Raw genomic sequence first — 19,110 nt, forward strand, 5'->3', positions numbered from 1 at the left:
TGTAACTCAAATAATGTTAATACTTATTATTATTCACGATTTTAAGTTGGTTCTTTGGTAAATTAATGTTGAATTCTTTTATTTATTAACACTTTGTTGCATTACATATTTGGTACAGATACAATAACATTAATGAGGCAACCGCCTTATCGCTAACAAGCGATCTCTGCCAGGCAACCCTAGAAAGGAAAAACAAAAAGAAATATACAAGGTAAGGTGCAAAAAACATGACTAAATTTAAAAAAATATATATTTAATATATTCTATAATTAAAAAAGTCACCATTAAATAAATGGTAAAAAAATGCATTCTCGCTTTTGGCCTGAAGGCCCAGGCTCAATTCGGGCTGTGTTGGCGAGCTTACCTCTGCCGGAAACATTACTATCTTTTACTTCTTACTATATAACAGTTGTATATTTATTAAAGATGTTTACAATTATTAAATACACTGTAATAAGATGTTTAAAATATGATTTTGGTTGTAGTACGAAAAAATTACCTTATGTGTGATGTACAAGGTAGACTAACATTTCATATAAATTTACTAAAATTTCTAGGGAGTATCTTGTTTACATAACTCGACATATCAATTATCTTACAGCAATTATCATCAATGCAACTCAATACCTAGTAGTCGCTCAACACATAAACTAAACACAATATTCTGTCTGACTTTGTCCCAAGAGAATTTTAGATTAAAGAAAACAAAAACCTTTCGTATCGTTAAGCATAAACATCTTGTATTGTTAAAATCTAAAGATCATAAAACAAATCCTATCAGCGTGTTTTTACGATTGCGGTTTAACCCATGATGAAAATCTCTAGTGAATTTTCCATTTTCCTAAATATACAAATTCTTATCATCTCCATGACTTTTCATTTGTTTACTTAAATATCTCGTATTCGACTACGAAACGACTATCGAAAACTATAGTTTTGGTAGGCTATAAAGTATAATTAAGTGTGCTTTGCGGTTTCATTCGTATTATCGTTGTGTATCGATAGAGTATCCAAAACAATTTTTTTTTTAATTTGGACACGGAGTTTCCGAAATTATTGCGTTACAACCAAATAAACTCTTCATAAGACTAATGGTGAAAAGAGATAATGAGTATCATTTCCCTCGCAGTTCTTAGATTATTTATGTATAGAATACTGGCATTTTAACAAACGGCGTTTAATGGTAGCCAAATGAGAAATATATATAATGGGCTCATTTTAAGACATTCATAAAATCGAAATCTTTTTACCAAGTTACAATTTTACAACCTCTAAATGTGTGTGTAATGTCGCTAACTCTAGCAGAACGCAGGGCTGGTTGAAATGAGTTCGCAAGTGAACTCTGAGATTTACAGAATCACCCTACATTTGTTTAAAAATGAAGTAAAACGTTTTTGAACCAAACATAATTGTAAACACTAATGTTCTATGTTCTTTTTTAAAACAATGGATGAAACAATGGCGTACAATAAGAAGAAATAACGCAGATCCATGACTAATTTTCTCTGTGAGTGTAAACGTTTAGAAATGATACATTTACTATTCATTTTCAATTTAATTTTTCTATCGTATGCAATAGATACACAGGTATGACATTTTATTTAATTCATATTATAATCTAGTAAGTTAATTTTGGCTAAGTATTACCGACCGTAAACTTTGCAAGTTTTGCCTAAATAATGTTTTCAAGGTAATTAAAGAAAACAGAAATACAAAGAATAATTTTTTTTCAGGATACATCAGTGTTGAAGGATAACAAAAACTATGTGGGATCGAATTATAATTCACCAAGACTGAATACGGTAAGCTTTAAGTCAAAATGTATATCTAATAATGAAGTAAGTATTAAGATGATGCAGGTTATTTTAATAGCGACAGGGCAGATATTTTCCTGTGTATTTTCTTATGACCTTTAAAGACACTTTTTTTAACTTAGGGTCTTGCTGAGCTGCGCCCGTACATATATGGATGTTTATCACGTCTTGTCACAATCTGAGGCCAGGACTAAAGAGTTCTAACGTCACAGGGTTTTTATTACCGACCTTCTGTGATTAATGAAACAATATTTATACAGTTGTGGCGTTATCAGCGAATTATTTCTGATACACCTTTTTCTTCTTACACAGAAACATGTAATTGTTTTATCTTGTTTTCTTTTTTGTGTGTAGTATAATTGTTAATAGTCGGAGCAAAGAGAACAATTATACTACACAAAAAAAGAAAACAAGATAAATGAATACAAAAAAAACAACAAAAATTATAAAAAATAGAAGTAATTTAACAAATAACTCACAAATCTTTAACGTAAATCATAAAGTACACCAAACATCTATTAAAGGCGCCAACGGTATTGGCGTCTGTAATGGACGCAAGCAGGCCGTGAAATAGTTAACATAACAGGATAGAAACTGCGAGAAATTTAATAAAATACATCAAACAGTAAATATGAGTTTACGGAACATTTTCAACCTGTTTATGTTTTTTTTCGAAAGCAGCTTTAATATAACATTGTCTATATTCTTGGGGCTTTCAAAGGAATGGAGGATGTTAGCTGTGGACGGTAATACGTGATGAAACATGAATCCTTCATTTCCGCTTGGTAAACTACAGTATGCAAGACTAATTTGATAGCGAGAACGTACAATTGGGGTGCGAAATAGCGAAACGCTTTTTTCGCTGCACCGTCTTTGTGTCAAATTATAAAATGTTTGCCACCGCATCTGTTTGTATGAACGCGATAAATTCAAAAACTACCGAACAGATTTTTGTAAATTGTATAAATGATTATAGTTTTATGTAAATTTATTGTGTAGGTGAGGAAGATGATGAATTACAATATATATTCATTGCAACGCATTTTTGTTTAGTAACAACGAAATACGATTTTTTTTCTATTAATCTTTGTTTTTATTCAATTGTTCAATGTTCCTGTATGATATGGTTTATGATCACGATTTTTGCGTTAGTTGCTATAGTATCCAAGTTAATTTTTCGCGTAAGCAGTTGTCTGGTTAGCCGGCAAAATAAACTGCAAATATACATGTCCAGCGGTGTACAGAACCACATGCTATTTAGTAAGGCGGGTACAATTTAGGACAAGATTATGGATAGATAACATTACCAGTAGTATTTCGTCAATAAAATATTGAATTTTGTCTATAATATGCCTTTTAATCTGTCTAGTTATTAAGAGTACTTAAAACATTTGTTTCTATTAAAAAAGCTAATGAACTCGTGATTAATTCGTTAAAATTTATCAATTAACTATAAATTTTCTCTTTTGACCAGTTTAATTAAATTTAAGCCCCTTTTATTAATGTACAAAAAAAGGTTTTCCTAACAGTTAATGAGTCCCATGTTTTCACAATTTAATATTTATCACAAGTAGGTGAATTTACCGCGTTTAAGCTGAATGATTCTACATTCTAATGAGGACTAGCTTAGTTATAAGGAATTGAAATAATGCAAAAGATATATTACGCCTTCCTCTATTTTAACGAAGCGAAGTTTCTACAGCCTTGTGCGTTGATTACAGCTTTCATTTTCTATCAAACTGTTATTGTTGTTTAAGGAAATAAATATAGATTTCAGTAGTATTGTTGTATAGTTTAATGAGTTGTGCTATATAGATAACATAAGATAATTTAAGACTTTCATTTTCAGGTAACTTTCACCCGATCATTTCTCGATAAATCCGATAATTTGCTGAGAGTTCCCAGCGCGTTCTTTGAAGATAAACGAAAATTAAAATCGAAAAAGTCTCCCAAACGTACAATACAGAAGATAATAAAAAAGAATAACGTAAAGCGCAAAAGAATCTTCATACATCCAGTTACCCACAAACCAACACAATCTACAGCGAATAATAAACTTGATAGTATTTATTCTAGGCAAAATGAGGACACACATACAACGGAAGCAAATTCACGTAAACGTCCACGAAAGAATTCTAAGGTCCTAAGATACCACATGCCTTTTCATAAACTACAGAAAACGAGAAGAAACAAAAGACAAATATATGGACACATAAATAAAGTTGTAGATGCAAAAGGTATACTTAGAAGTAAAAGGGATACAAATGGAGATGATATATTGATTTTAAAAGATTTAGATGAAATAGAGTTTGTAGATAGCGATAAGGATTACAATGTTGTTAGGGCGCATGTGCAGAATGTGTGGTAATACTGGAAAATTTTGTGGGACTGTGGTCGTCATATTAGCGGAGTACTGTTATCTGCAGTGTAAAACGAGTAATATATCTTAATATGCAAATGTTATTTATTACGAGCCCCCTTTTAAAATATGTTTGAATAAAATTGTCTTGTTTTCTTAATATGTTTAAATTAAAAAATAAAACATACATTTTCATATAAGTGGAATGAAATAAAGCCGATGGCTCATATTATACGTTTGTTGTATTGGTGTCTAAATAATAGTGTATTTTTAGTAGTTTTAGAAAATAAATAACTATATAATAAACATGAATATCTATGTACAATGTACATGGCTGATGACGTTAAAAACAAAGTGGTTGATTTTATTATCTACATGCCACTACAAACTACAAACACTTTTTTCAGTTACGGAATAGAAAAAAATAATAATGAAACAGTAATGTAGGCAGCGAAACTTTTCTATTTGTGCCCTACTAATAAGTGTTTCGTGATTAAATAAATACAAAATTAATGACTTCCTAGATGTTTGTCAGCTGTTTGCATGACATATGAAATGGTAGGACTTTTACTATTTCCTTTCCTTACGCCACACAAAGTTACAGATTATTTATAATCTTAGGTAATATGCTCCGTTATTGTTAGAAATAGGGAGAATAATCAAAAAATCAAAGCCGTTGTCACCAAATTATGGTGACGCTGAATATAAATAAAAATACTATATTGCTGTTTAACCTACATGCTAAATATATAATAAATGTGCCTAAGTAATGCAATATTTATTTTTACACTACATTTACAGTTCCTCTTATTAACTTACGTACTCGAAAAAGGCCTCTAATTTTTTCAATCAAGGCCTTCTCTAGTGATTTGAATCCACATTGGACCCGCTACTTTATAAGACAATAAACAACTGATAATGGAATAAAAACCATTGAAATTTCACGAAATTCCGTTAATTTTATCAGAGATTGGACCACTAAGTGGCGAATAAAGCTTGAACCATACGAAATCTGTTCATGTCGATGTTACGAGTTGAGCCATACATTACATACCATTATTTATTACCGATACAATTATTAAATATGCTAATACCGTTAAATACTTGGTAATGACCCTAGATAAACTGCGATGGAATGAACACATGAAAAAGAAAATATATGTATTAGATATAAAATAAATGTACTGGCTAATAGGAAGGCAATCGCCCCTGTCAATACAACCAATACAGTCGCTGTACAGCGAAGAGCAATTTAGAAATAATACAACGGTTTCCGAACAAGGTTCTTTGGGACATTCTCCATGAGGCAATGCACCATGGTACATTAAAAATGAAAATATACAAGGATCTTAATGTGGATACAGTCCTAAATACGGCGAAACGGTTTTCCTTACCTCACTTAAACAGGCTACATAGCCATGTGAATGCTGAAGCAATCCAACTCATGGACACAACAGGAATAAGACGCCTAAAGAGAACAAAACCTTTTGGGTTAATAAACCTAGTGTAGTGAATTTAAGTGCAAGTGCGGTATCTCGGACACACGAACATAGTGTCAAAACATTACAGAACACTAAGACTGTTAATGAACATTACCTTAGTTCAAGCTATTTACTAGTTTTGTAGAAAATTAAGTTAACATAATATTATTTATTAGCGATAATTATTGTAAAGGCGATATTGTAATTCATATAAAGTCACACTATTTTTGTTAACTTTATTGTAGGAGAAAAAAGAACTTAAGTTAACTAACTTATCTTTCATTATTCCTCCTGTCGTACTTATTGTCATACTATTTTGAAATGTTTTTTTTTTCTATGTCCCAGTTGTAATGTCAATTCCTACGGGTATCAGACGTGATGACGCTTTACAAGATATTAAATATACCTTATAATTTAAAAAAATGAGAGCGTTGTTGTGTGTTGTGTTGCCCTTGTGGCTTAAGCATGACTGTTGTCTCTCGGGTCATGCGTTCAAATACTTTTTTAAATGTAATCCCGCTGTTAGCCTTTGAGCACAGGTGCTCGTACATCGTGACAAAACCGGCATCACTTAAGATAGGATTCGTTTGTATGACACATGTGAAAGACATATATAATATAATTAAAATATGGTAATAATAATAAGATAAATTACAAAAGTATTTTTTATTAATACATCAATAAAGAGCTAATTCAAAACCTTAATAAATAAAATTATTTACAAAACTTATAAAGTTTACACATTCGTACCATTCGGTACAAGTAAAGGTTTTCTATTTAAATTATAACAAAACACTCATTGTGTTGGAAAATACAGAAAATTTTCGTCGTCACGTTATTTTCATTTGCTACGTAACAATGAAGCAACATATTTATAACCACGACATACATGATTGTGTCTAAATACATTAATAATTATTAATACGGAATTTGGTACTTCATCAAAGCAATTTAAAAGTAAAAAAAAATAAAATTATAACTATTACTCTTAACTAACTTTTGTTCGTTTCTTTCTGCCCAATTTATGCTTTGACGAAAAGAGACAGATTGGCTCTTTAAAAGATGTGAAAATATAGAGATGTATTATGAATGAGGGCGTATAATTCCAAGACAATAATTTTACTTAGGAAGCAGTGTGCCACAAGCAAAATTAAATTTAATATATTTCACGTAATACGATCTTGTTTTTTTAAAAAATGCGCGGTATTTAATTATATTTTTACAAAACTTCTGTTAAATTCCCTAATACGTAACAGCTTAGAATTATGCATCTTCAGCCTTAATGTCATCTGGTCCTTTCTTATTCCTGTATTCCCATCCTTGGTACGCTAAATCCTGTGGGTTTCCTTCGTGCTCTCGGAATAGTACACCTCCCGAAGGTTGACCATATTTGTGTCCAGCCTGAAATTGACAAGTATGTTTAACTGTGCGCAATGTTTTATTTTATTATTTTACATAAAATAATTGTATAGTAAATAACTATTTGTTATACGTACTATGGACAGAAAATGTCTAGTAGTAGTAGTAGTAGTAGTAATTTTTAAATTAACTAACTTTACAATATGAAAAATGCAAATATTCCGTTATATAATATTAGCTCAGATTAAGAATAAAATTAATTGAAGTTGCAAGTCTGACCAAGTCAGATTGCAACACTGAAATAATGGAGAGGCACCACAAAAAGAAAAAGGCAAGCTTATATATATATACATAACAGATATGTAATTTAACGAGTATACTTTATTTCTTAACCATTTTGGCGTTACCAAAGATAAGCCTTCCAAAATGTTTTCGTGGGTAACACTGAAAATGTTTCGAACAGGCCAGTTAGAAACATTGCTAATGAAAACGTTTTTTTTTTAATTTCAATTCTCTTAGTAAATCAAATAGTTCTCTTTTTAAAAATAATTCACAGTCTCGACAGCCCAGCAATACGTTACGGCCAGCTACTTTAGTATGAGTAAAATTCTTCCTTAGAGAATTATTCTATTTTTAGTAATTCGAACGCGTGTGTGTATATTGAACATTTATATGAAATTAATTCTTACTTGGAATCAGATTAAGCCAAAATATTTAACATAATCCACTAAATGTTTGCAAGCACGTGAAAGTTATTCCCAGTAGCACGATAATAACATTCAGGCATAGTTTTGTATTTTTCCATTAGCGTCGCAGGATGATTAATGACAACATTTCCTTTGAGAATTCCCTTTTTTATTTTCGGGCGTAATGAGGACATATTTCTAAACATAAATGGTTTTCTACATACACCCTTTAGCTTCCGTCGTAAAGGCTCGTGGCATATAATCGGTTTGGTAGGCAAATAGGGCTATCTACTTTTCTTTAAGTAATGATCAATCAAACATACATAATCTTGTATAGACGAGAATAGTTCAGTGACCTCTTGTAGTTATTAAAGCTTCAAAGAATACCCTGAACCGTTGAGAAGGCAAATGGCCGCCGTTATCAGTGTATATGCTATGCTGCCAAGGAACATCTCTTCATCATCAGACTTAATTATTTATATTAATTTGCGCAGACTTACATAGGTATCATAATGACTGTACTGAGGCTCTCTGTATGGCCCAAGGCCAATGCCAGCAGGAGAGTACTGAGGAGCCGAGAAATGGTTCGATGAAAACGGTGAAGTCAGGTTAGGTTTGCAGAACTTGAAGTAGCCGATAACGCCTGGAATTAATTATATTTGTTGTAATAGTGTTATTTATACGATTTGAGATGTAAATTGTTCTCGACGTCAGTATGTAATTCAAGATTTGGTGTCTACTTGTTAACTATTTATCCTGTTAAAGTTCGTTACTTAATTTCTTTACGAAATCTAAAATTGCCAGTCGACGGGGCAACCAACTGGTTAAGTACCCTAAAATATGTTTACCTGGAATAATTAGAGCCATAAAACCAAGGAACTTCTTGAAGCTGGCCAGTCCCAAGATAAGAGGCAGGAAGAGAAGCAGCTTCAGCTTGAACAGCTTCAAGATCAACAGCATTGGGATTATTAGCTTCTTTAGCTTATGACGACCTGTAAAAATAGTTTAATTTTAATGACTTAAATTTTATTTAATATTTACATTATGTACTCTTATAGGCAAGCAGTTCCGGAGTCCTACAGCTATTTTTTTTTAATATTTTAAAAATAAAAATATCTCTTCTCTTCTCTTCTTCTCTTCTTACGATATGTAGGAACAATGTAGAAATAAAACGACTTTATTTGCTTACGGAATGGAGGCGCTTTTTTGTCTTCAATGATATCTACTTCGTCGGCGATCTCGTCAATGAACCGTGGCGCGATAACTCCACCAGACGTCACTTCATTGTCGAGCTGCATTTCCAATGCGGATGAACGTAGAAATCTGAAAAGTATAACGACGATTACGACCCTCATAACATCTTTAGGTGAGATATAACATGCCTTTCACAAGTTTTATTTTAGGTCACATAAAACAAAACACTATTATTGTATTACCTTTCAATTTTTCTCAATCCATATTTAACTAGGCCGTCCCAGTCGGAGTCATCGCTGCGGGGCTGAGAGCCGAATTCTGGAGGCTCGTGAGCAAGCGCTCTGGCCTGGGACTCCACTTTCACTAGTACTGCATTCTCTGACAACCTAAAAATTTCTTAATGCAATTACTACAGTTGAACACGTGTAATCCACTGACAACGTGTATCAGACACATAAGGTGGATCACCAGCTTGGCTACAAAGATAAATACAAAATAATTGAAGAGGCCGCTCCCAGACCCCATTCAAAGGTTAAAAGTAACAGTCCTTTGACAAATTCAAAAGGGCATTAAAAATACACGTCAGAGTGAATGTACTAGACTAAAATTGGAACGTGTATCTCGTCGTATATAATGTTAAGTTTCTCTTGTAAATAAAATAAAATTTTGTAATGAGAAATAAAGTTCTTTAAACATTAGACCTAGACCAGACCTGTGTTTGATGTTCCGAACACCCCAATAGATTAGACAACAAGATAATACTTGTTTATATTACATAAACATATAATATATTTTAAGTATAATCTGCGAGTAATCTTTCATGATCACAGACTATGTTAATTATTGGGTGAGCCTACACTAACGAGGGATAGACAGATTACAAACACATTAGAGGTATCCCTTATCATGAACTATGCATTAGGATTAACAGTGTATGAGGATTACAGAAGTTTACTCTAAGTTGACAACATAAACTACAGTTAAGTAATAGTTAAAAGTGAAATGAGTGAGCTGCGTCGAGTTTCAAGATTTTCGTTTCAAGAGAACTTTGGCGATTTGATGCTTTGTAACGTAGTCTCAGGAAATATGATACTACATCTAGACTACCCGTGAGACACTGTCCTTCAATTCCCTTCCTAACATCTATTCATTTTACTTATTTATATTGGTTATATACTTACTGGTAAGCTTGTTTATCGAAAAAATCATCGAACGATTTCAACGCTTGCGCCTTGAAACAGTCAGCAAGATCCCCGCTTATACATTGCTGTGTCGCCTTCTGAATGTAAGGGTCTTGGTCTTCTCCAAGGCCTATCCAGTCTAGAAGGCCACGGCCCTGTGCTTGCGGCTAAAAAAAATCATTATGTAGTTTAGTAAACAAAGAGATAAGAAAAATCTTTGTCTTTATCTTTGGGCAATCAGGATTTTCTCTAATATACCATAGTACGTAAGAAATCTATATTCTTTTAAACATTCACCTGTAGCAATATATGAAAATCGTCCATAACGCGGAGAAAATTACGCGCGTATTTTGATACACAATTTCATATAAGAATTCTTGTGGTTTGGAAGTTATTTATGGGCCGTGTAAGATAAACCCGCTTATACGAAATTTAATTAAACCAAAACAGGTTTTTTACAGTATCTGTGTGAAGTGTACTTTGTGAGAATATTTAATAATTAAATTAATATAACAATTGCTACACGTTCATATAAGCTAGTAAATATCAACGATCCACCACAACAAGCCGTGATTATAATAAATATTTTAAAGCGAATAAGAACTTAGCACTAAAAATATTACAGACGCTATAATTTTGATTTTTCCTCATTGATGTACTAACCGATCGTCCATTGTCATCAAAGTGCAATGACCTGCCTTCCTCCTGTGGGGGTTGGTCTGGCAATCTTATCCCTCCTTCTCCTCGCGACTGAAGCGTAAGCGCGGCTATCACCAGCATCAACCATCGCGCCTGGTTCAACATCCTTTGTTTATCTGGCTACCTGGTACATTAAAATATACAGTATTAGAAAAATTACATTATAAATCAAAATAATTAAAAATTAATAAAAAATTATAACACATTTAAAAAGTTTGGTCCCTGTGGCAGTGTACCTTTAACGCTAGCAGCATTTACTCGCTGTATTGAGATACTTATTTTTTTTAACATTACTATGTAAGTTAAGAAATTTGTAAATGCTGTATATTTGTTTGTTATATTTAGTTATATGATTATAATTTGATAACTTAGATGCGATATTGGGTCATTATAAATAAAGATAGGTATAAAAATTCAACTCCACAATCGTGCTGCAACATTTTTTTAAAGGTAATGATTGTTTAACAAATGTAATATTTAATGATACTCGCCCAATACAGACCATTCCTCAAAGGCTTAACCGTTAAGTAAGAATAAAATAAAGTTAACTGGGTCTAATTAATAACAATTGTTAGCTAACGTATTCCATGTTTACGTAAATTGGACGGTGTATTCGGTTTTTAATTAATTGTTATACGAAAATTACATTCTTAGATCTCTCATACAATGAAACTCTAATATAGGTAGACATGCTACAGCTCCTCTTAAAAAGAAAATATAGTTTACAGGTATAATTCCAAATTTTCCATTTACTACGTGACTTCAACGAACATTGATATTTCCTTTAAAGCCGATGTTTTCTACTTTTACTTAAACGTGGGCGCGGAATCACTTTCGCGGATGAAAATCGAATTACAATTTGAACCGTATTGCTGTTATATTAAGAGTGTCATTATGTAAATATCCTAACATTTATTGCCTCATGTAATATTACGCGATTCTGCCGTGTATTTCTATGTAAATAAAAGTGAAAATCCTGGAATATATATGTAGTCCATTATTTCGTTAACTCACTTTGTGTATTGATGAACAATTTGCGACACGTTTTATTCTGGTTTAAAAGGAAAATTTTACTGTAATCAAGTAAAATTGTACTTAAAAGCTTTTATAGGGTATCTTCGTTTGCATAAAGGGGATATTTTTAACGTCGTTCTGGCTTAACGATTTTATACGAAAAATTTGATTACTTTTTTATCGCTTACGGACATTATATATCTGTTTATTTAAACCATTGACCAAAAAAACATTTTGAGTAGCAATAATGAAAAAAATGTGTTGTAATTCGTTATAACTGTGTTATGCATAAATGGTGCAAATATATGAGTGATAAGGATATTTTTATAGTGAATAATAGAGTTGTTCAGCAACAAGATTACAGTAGAAAATAATTAACACATATTTACCTAATTTCATAAAAATCCTAATTATATTTCTGAACATTGTTATACAATTTCCACTTCTTTATGGTTTCACTTATTAAAAAAATCCTATCAAAATCAGATATTTTCATTTGTAAATAACACTTTACAAAAGGAAATGCGTTTGGAAATAGTAGGCCTCGGCGTGCAGGCAAGAGGTATGATCTTCAGACACTACGCGCGAGTTCCGACTAGACGCGAAACATAGAGCAAAGACAAGTTAATCACACAGATATAACATAGAAATAAACAATTGTTGTCAATAAGGTTAGATTAGATTTTCCATTGAAAATGTTCCACGAAACTTCGAATAAATAATTATAAATAATAATAAAATAATTTCGAAACCCTCTCATATTTTCTACGCTTTATTTAATGTAAATGAAATATCCATAAATAACTTATCAAGTAAAGTCGAATTTAAGAGGATAACAAAATTAAGACCTAGGCCTTAACAAGAAATATTTTGTTTGTTTTCATTCCAAAACTGACAATAATAGAAACTTTCTTTGTAAAATATTTAATAAAATCTCACTTTTACAAAATTACATTGAGTTTCATAAATCAAAGAATTAACCTAAATCGGTGAAATTAAGATATTCATAAAACCTTTTCTAGGAACCGTCAACAATATCCTCACTCAAAAAAAAAGTTTTATTAATATTGAGGGTAAGACTTTCAAAAACTCCTTTCAAGCCAGTACAACGGTTTCTCACAATAATCACTTCGTAAATGAAATTTTTACAGATGGATGAATGTCAGAAATACTTATTGAAAAAAGTCAAAGAACAAATTTTAGTAAGTAAATACACTTTTATAAAACTCTAACTGTTTTTGCTCTGAGCTTAAATCGGTGGTACCCTATTGAGATAAGCCCTGGTTGGATAAGTACACTGGTTGCTTTAGATCCCATTTTTAAAATCTAGTTCTAAATTTGTAAGCACAATATTATAAAGGCGATGGAGTGTTAATGAATAATGGTAGGGAATACCGATATAAATATATTCAAGACCTTTTTGTCTTTTAGCAGTAAACATGCTGTAGAACTGTGATGATTTAAACATGGAGGCATCAAACATATACGACCCTATACTCGTTTAAATATTCTTTGCCAAACAGAATAACGGTCGCATTCATTGCAATGTATGATCGGAATACACAATAGGAGACATATATTCGAATGTCCTAAATACAGACTCATTATGTATTTTCACTTGAAGAAACTGACAAAAAAGGTTAGTTCATAATTTCATATTATTTCGTTTTAAGCATTGTCAAATGTGTCTGAATGATTCAATTTTTGAGACCAGATTTAAGTTAAATCGGTGTTCTTTATAACCTTCTTAACCAATAAAGTTTTTATGCAATAGAATGTTGTGGCCAATGTCCATCAATAAGGTTACAACTTGTTGTAATAAGACTTGCCTAAAAACATATAAGTAGAAAGCCTTCTGCAAAAATCCCTGATAGCAACGTTCCAAATCTAGTTACATATAGATCATGTTAAAATGTCCACAGTAATTTTGATTGTTCCATTTTAAAGGAACACATAGATGTCGGGGTCAATCGCCTACTTGTTGCTCTGACCAATTAAAGACATTTATGGGTCTCAACATTCCTAATGCAAGACAAGCTGAGGTTAGAGTGGAGTAGAGGCAGCAAGTCGACGTATGGCTTTTCAAAACAGGCACGACCTTTAGTAATGAATACTATGAAGAATAAAGAACCACAAATATAAAATTATCTCCCCAGCGATAACAAATTTCTATAATTTTTATCGTTATTCTATAACACCCACGTTACGTACGTTTAATCACCAAACCACTTTACAACTTTGTAAACCTAAATTTCGACTAAAACTCAACTCAATATTGTAATTAGAGGGTCGTAATGAACACCTAAAATTAAATACATCTCACACGAAGGAACGGGTAATTAGTGCCTCGAGCCAGAACCGGAGAAAATTTCATTTGGGAGCTTAAGATTTAAGTAATAACAAAAGTCATTCATGTAACTGTCATTAATCATGAATAATTAAGTATTCAGTATGCCGAACGACTACAGATACACAACGTATTACGTCAAGTAAATGCTCCACGTAGTCTGTGCAAAAACCAATAAATACTATTTTTTAAATAAATTATCATTATGAATAAAATTATATTTTTTAGATTTTTTTTCTCTACTAACAAGATTTTAAATGAGAATAAGTAGCATCAAAATATCTCTAGTAAATATATCTTTTATTAAACATTGATTGTAAACTATGTTCTTGACAGACTATTACTTTCATAGATCCACTATAATTAAAATAATAGGTTAAAGGCTCGGTTAAAGAACTATTTTAAGCCTTTAATAAGAAACTTATATTGATAAACAATTTTACATGGGTATTTAGGGGCCTGTCTTGGCACGGCTGGACTTTTATGATTAAAACATTTTGGTAATAAATATACCCAGGAGTAAAGTAATATTGTAATAGTATTTGTCTATGTAGAAGTATAAAAAATCAGTGGCGTTATAACCTTTTTAGGTCTGGGCCTTTGTATATGTTTTATGATAGACAAGTAGGTGATCAGCCTCCTGTGCCTTTCATCGTTCGAGCGAATGCTAAATGCGCACTTCTCCATTGGTGCACAGCAGATCGAATCCATAACTTCAGGGGTGACAGTCACACGCTGAAGCCACTAGGCCAATACTGCTGTATTTGGAAATATTCATTATAAACACAAATAAAATAAATCTATAACGAATTAGTATCGACTAATTATTAGGCATAATAGGGGGCAATTTATACTTGATTTGACGTTTTTTTTTTGGAATTGGTGGAATAAAATTCAATTTTTGTACCCTTTGATGTTCGAACCTACGACTTCTCAACGCCTGGGGCTCCACTGATATACGCTACGCTAGTGGTCGTGTAAAGACGTTATAAAAATATTATAGAACAAGACATAGACGAAAACATTTTAGAACTCTTTTTGTTTCTAAATTGGGAATTGAAGCAAACACGAAATAATACTGCACGCGACAACAACATATCTAGAAATATGTCATCACACTAATTGTTGCTCAAAACTTTTAATTAACTTATCTATTAAAATTTAAAGTCAATTGTTTATCAAATATTAATAGCACATACCGCTAATCATGCCTTCTGTAATTTGTCATGACTACTAAAAAAAGTATGTCATCGTAGTTTGTATTAGGTTAAAATAAAGAATGACATGAATTGGATAACTTTTTTTTTATTATAAACAGGGACCACTACTATATAGCCTCATGCACGCAATCAGATATGTGACCGAGAGGCTAAGCAGCAGGGGATTGTCGAAATCTTCCCTTTCCGAAAAAGGAACTTTATTAACTTAAAGGGTTGGCGTCTCCCGTTGGGCACGGGTGACAGCTACTAAATATTAAACAAGATAAAATATTCAATAGGTGTCAAACTTGATTTTAAGGTCACGTTTTGTTTTAATTAATTGGGTTAAGCTACACTCAGATTGTGTGTTCTAATCTCGGTTATGTACTTTCTTTTTGAGACATCTCTCAGTTCCCTGTTAGCTGGAGTTGCGAATAACGATAACGTAAATCGAGTATAAGATTTAAATTAATTAAATTAAAAAAAAGAATCTTGTATAATGAAGAAAAATACGAAACTTTGCATGTAAAAAATTGAGGACGTTCGTTTGACACTGAAGGATATTTCAGTTGACACAGAAATATGCCTGCGGGCGTTACTAATTAATTTATGTTCGAGTATACGTTTATAATGGTTTTTCATGTAATTGTAATTAAATGCGGCTGGCTGGCTCCAATAAGGCTAACGTTTCCTATTATCGGCTCAGTTAACACGGTCAATACCGTATTTCTATTAAAGTACCAAAGAAATACTAATCAATGGAGTATGATCATTATAATTATATTTTCTTTGAGTGGAAGAAATGTGTTAGTAGTTTGTGCTAAAAAGTTTTTAATATAAACATAGATACTTCAGATTTCCGAATGGATTTAAAAAACAAAGTCATCAGAAATCATTTAGCGCGTAGTTATTCTGTACAGCCAGGATACGCAATATTTTTTTGGTAGTATTTTAATCTGTGGTATTTTACGCGCAACGGGCCTAATGAGAGTCTAAGTGCGGAAGTTGAGTGCACCAATCATTATAATCTGTGAGAGTCATGTAACATTTAAATAGCTTGGAAAGGCGAACAAAGTTTAGAAAATGATCACAGCGTTAAGTTCGAACACTCAATTTTAACATCACTAATAAATTTATTTGCAATAACTTAATTAGAAAATTTTCTTTTTTATTAATTTTATTATAAAATTTAAATCATTTGACCTAGAAGGTGTACAGTTCTTTGAAACGATTTACGAAATCGGACGCGAATGACTTATAAGTTTAATGTGACGCAACTTTTGCTTATATCCTTCTGAAAGTGGCACAGCTTAGGACACAATAACATTATGTAATGTTTGATTTGGGTCACACAAGGAGAGTATTTTTAGGTCGGTATACCTGCGGCCAATATAGTTTTGTCTATACATACTAATACTGATTTTAATATACAGTCAATAATCCATACATTAAAATAAATAATAAGCATAAAACATTATATTTTGTCTTTCTACAGGCTTTCCTCAACTGGATAGATGTTCTAATTATATATTTTAATTGACACTTAGTTTTCAGTGTAATGTTAAGTACAAACCTGTGCCAATAAAAATGAAAAAAGACCGTAAAATTAGGATATATCTAACTAAATACCATTCATTATTAGCTTAAAACTAGAAATAGTACTGATATTAGTACATAGAACGAGCACTTTCTAATAGTTCTTCTACTTTCTCGTCTAGTGTTGATAACGGAAGTACCTAAGGGAGTTTACGTAAACAAGTGACTTCATAGAATACTTAATACCTACCAAGTATTAAAAGGTATTCTTAATTAAAGGAAAGTATTTTATGATATGCAAAGGAGTGATAGGAAAGTATCCAAGTATTAAATCTATTTAACGAAAACTTTGGATAGATTTGTGTTCCATAAGGAACGATTGATTTGTCTATCTTAACAGCCAAAATTATGAGCTTTATTTTCATATACTAATTATCCAACAATAAACTCACCTATATTGCACTAAATCTAGTTCACGTCAATGCACTGTTAGTTTCAAATAAGAATGACCCACGGACCAACAAACTATCTTATATAACAATACATAACAATTGCATAAACTTCTCAAAATCCGCATTCAAAAATGTTCAAAATTAGTCTTTATATAAAGCGTGAGAAGGCTTGAAATCGTATGTTGATTTGCAAACAGAACAATAATTTACACATAGATAATGTAAGGGAACTTAAACTTTGTTCTCTAAAACATAAAGTTTATTTTTTAATGCAGAGTTTACCGTTTGATAAGTCGGTTAAGGTAGCAATGCATTGCGTAAAAATATATTTTACTCCTTTGAGTTAGAGTTTTATTTTGATTGCATTAAATTAAACTTCGGTTTGATTCATCCGCAACTCTGGGATATCCCAGAGGTTTTGGGACGTAAAGTGTGGAGTAAGCTTTTTTAGGTATGTTCAACTTATCGTGTAGTGTAAAATCTGGTTACTGATATATTCTTATCAATTTGTGATGTTCTTATTACACGCTGCATAAAAAATAATAAATATGAGACGAGATAAGAGCTTAGGTACCAATGTCTAAAGGACCGGCTACGCAACAAAATTAAATCATTTTAATTAATCAAAAAAATATTTGATTTTATTATCTCAATTCAAGTTATAAATGCTTAAACCGCAGGTTGTGTGTTTGACTACAAGAGCAGGTGCAGTTAATTTGGAGTATTATTAGTGTGTTAGAAAATTTCGTGTATTAATCAGCTGGTCTCCCAGTCAAAACCTACTATGTATGTATAGATCTACTTGCCTATAAAGAAAAAACAATCGATAAAGTCTACTCATTGCTCACTTTTTATCATAACGTAAATTTAATTTGACAGAAAAAAAATAGTTTTTATCAATTTAGTTTTTCTAATGGTTCCAGCTCCTTACAAATGTTGTGTAAAACATAAACTTGGCGATTAAAAAGAGTGGCGGACGGTTTATTGCCAGTTCTTTACTTCCGTTTTACGCCCTTGATTTTAGAACTGGCAGTAAATGTAAAATTAGAAGCATTTCATATACATTTCTGTTTTTGACGTTCATAAGTGTACATTGTGTTACCTATATGAATAAATGAATTTAAATTTGAATTTTTTTCAGTTATATTTATATTTAACCCCCATTAAATAGGGGTTTCATATATTAAGCCATTTCCACAGCATGTAGCTTCGTTGTTGTTTTTCATAATTTAGTTCACCAAGTAACTCTATACTTAAGAACTTGCTAAATTCATTTCTCTTCATTAATAACTTTACTAACGAAGTTAAGCGGAAGTTAAAACTGTCAGGTCATCTTGACATCTGAAATTTTATTACACTGTAAATAAAAATATTTTTAGCCGGCGAAACCAAATAATTAGTTTTTTGTTGACAGGTCTGGATTAATGTTTGTAATCTATTATTACATTATTATGATAGAAGTGAGGAGTCAGAAGAAATCAAACCCCGCTGAATTTATTGGCTTGTTCGTCAGATTAGGAGGCGGTTTGTAACATGTAATTGTTTTAAATGACACGAAATCAATTAGAAATTATATATATTGTCGCATTCGTTTATTAATCGAATTCGTACAATTTGAGAGTACGAGAGCGAAGTATATTTATAATAAAGTATTATATCAGTAGGTCAGCAGCCCAGTACCAGATAGACGCACATACGTACATATGGGCAGTAAAGTAGAGCACGTAATAAGAGTATTCTTATACTATATATATTAATAGTTGTTTGTAGGATTAAGAAACACGCATAG

The 19,110-nt window shown here is 31.7% G+C and overlaps 2 protein-coding genes across 6 annotated transcripts; one reads left to right on the top strand and one right to left on the bottom strand.

The window, feature by feature from the left end:
• Positions 1 to 154: 154 nt before the first annotated feature.
• Positions 155 to 4,328, top strand: LOC123720205 (the record flags this gene model as incomplete). Its single annotated transcript, XM_045676742.1, has 3 exons — positions 155 to 211; positions 1,734 to 1,802; positions 3,664 to 4,328. Coding segments are annotated over 3 exons (645 nt in total), but the record flags the coding sequence as incomplete, so codon positions are not given.
• Positions 4,329 to 6,346: 2,018 nt separating this feature from the next.
• Positions 6,347 to 17,348, bottom strand: LOC123720135. Of its 5 annotated transcripts, none has more exons than XM_045676639.1 (8): positions 17,322 to 17,348; positions 10,738 to 10,897; positions 10,075 to 10,241; positions 9,136 to 9,279; positions 8,889 to 9,022; positions 8,548 to 8,691; positions 8,200 to 8,342; positions 6,347 to 7,055 (listed from the first exon to the last, which is right to left on the bottom strand). In XM_045676639.1, the coding sequence occupies exons 2-8, from the start codon at positions 10,876 to 10,878 to the stop codon at positions 6,918 to 6,920; spliced, it is 1,011 nt and encodes a 336-aa protein (XP_045532595.1). In that variant the 5' UTR covers positions 10,879 to 10,897; positions 17,322 to 17,348; the 3' UTR covers positions 6,347 to 6,917. The 5 variants fall into 5 exon arrangements, with proteins under 5 accessions (XP_045532595.1, XP_045532591.1, XP_045532594.1 ...); XM_045676635.1 differs by lacking the exon at positions 17,322 to 17,348 and adding an exon at positions 14,104 to 14,181; XM_045676638.1 differs by lacking the exon at positions 17,322 to 17,348 and adding an exon at positions 14,111 to 14,180.
• Positions 17,349 to 19,110: the final 1,762 nt, after the last annotated feature.

Source organism: Pieris brassicae, chromosome 2 (genome assembly GCF_905147105.1).
Source record: "Pieris brassicae chromosome 2, ilPieBrab1.1, whole genome shotgun sequence".
NCBI lineage: Eukaryota > Metazoa > Arthropoda > Insecta > Lepidoptera > Pieridae > Pieris > Pieris brassicae.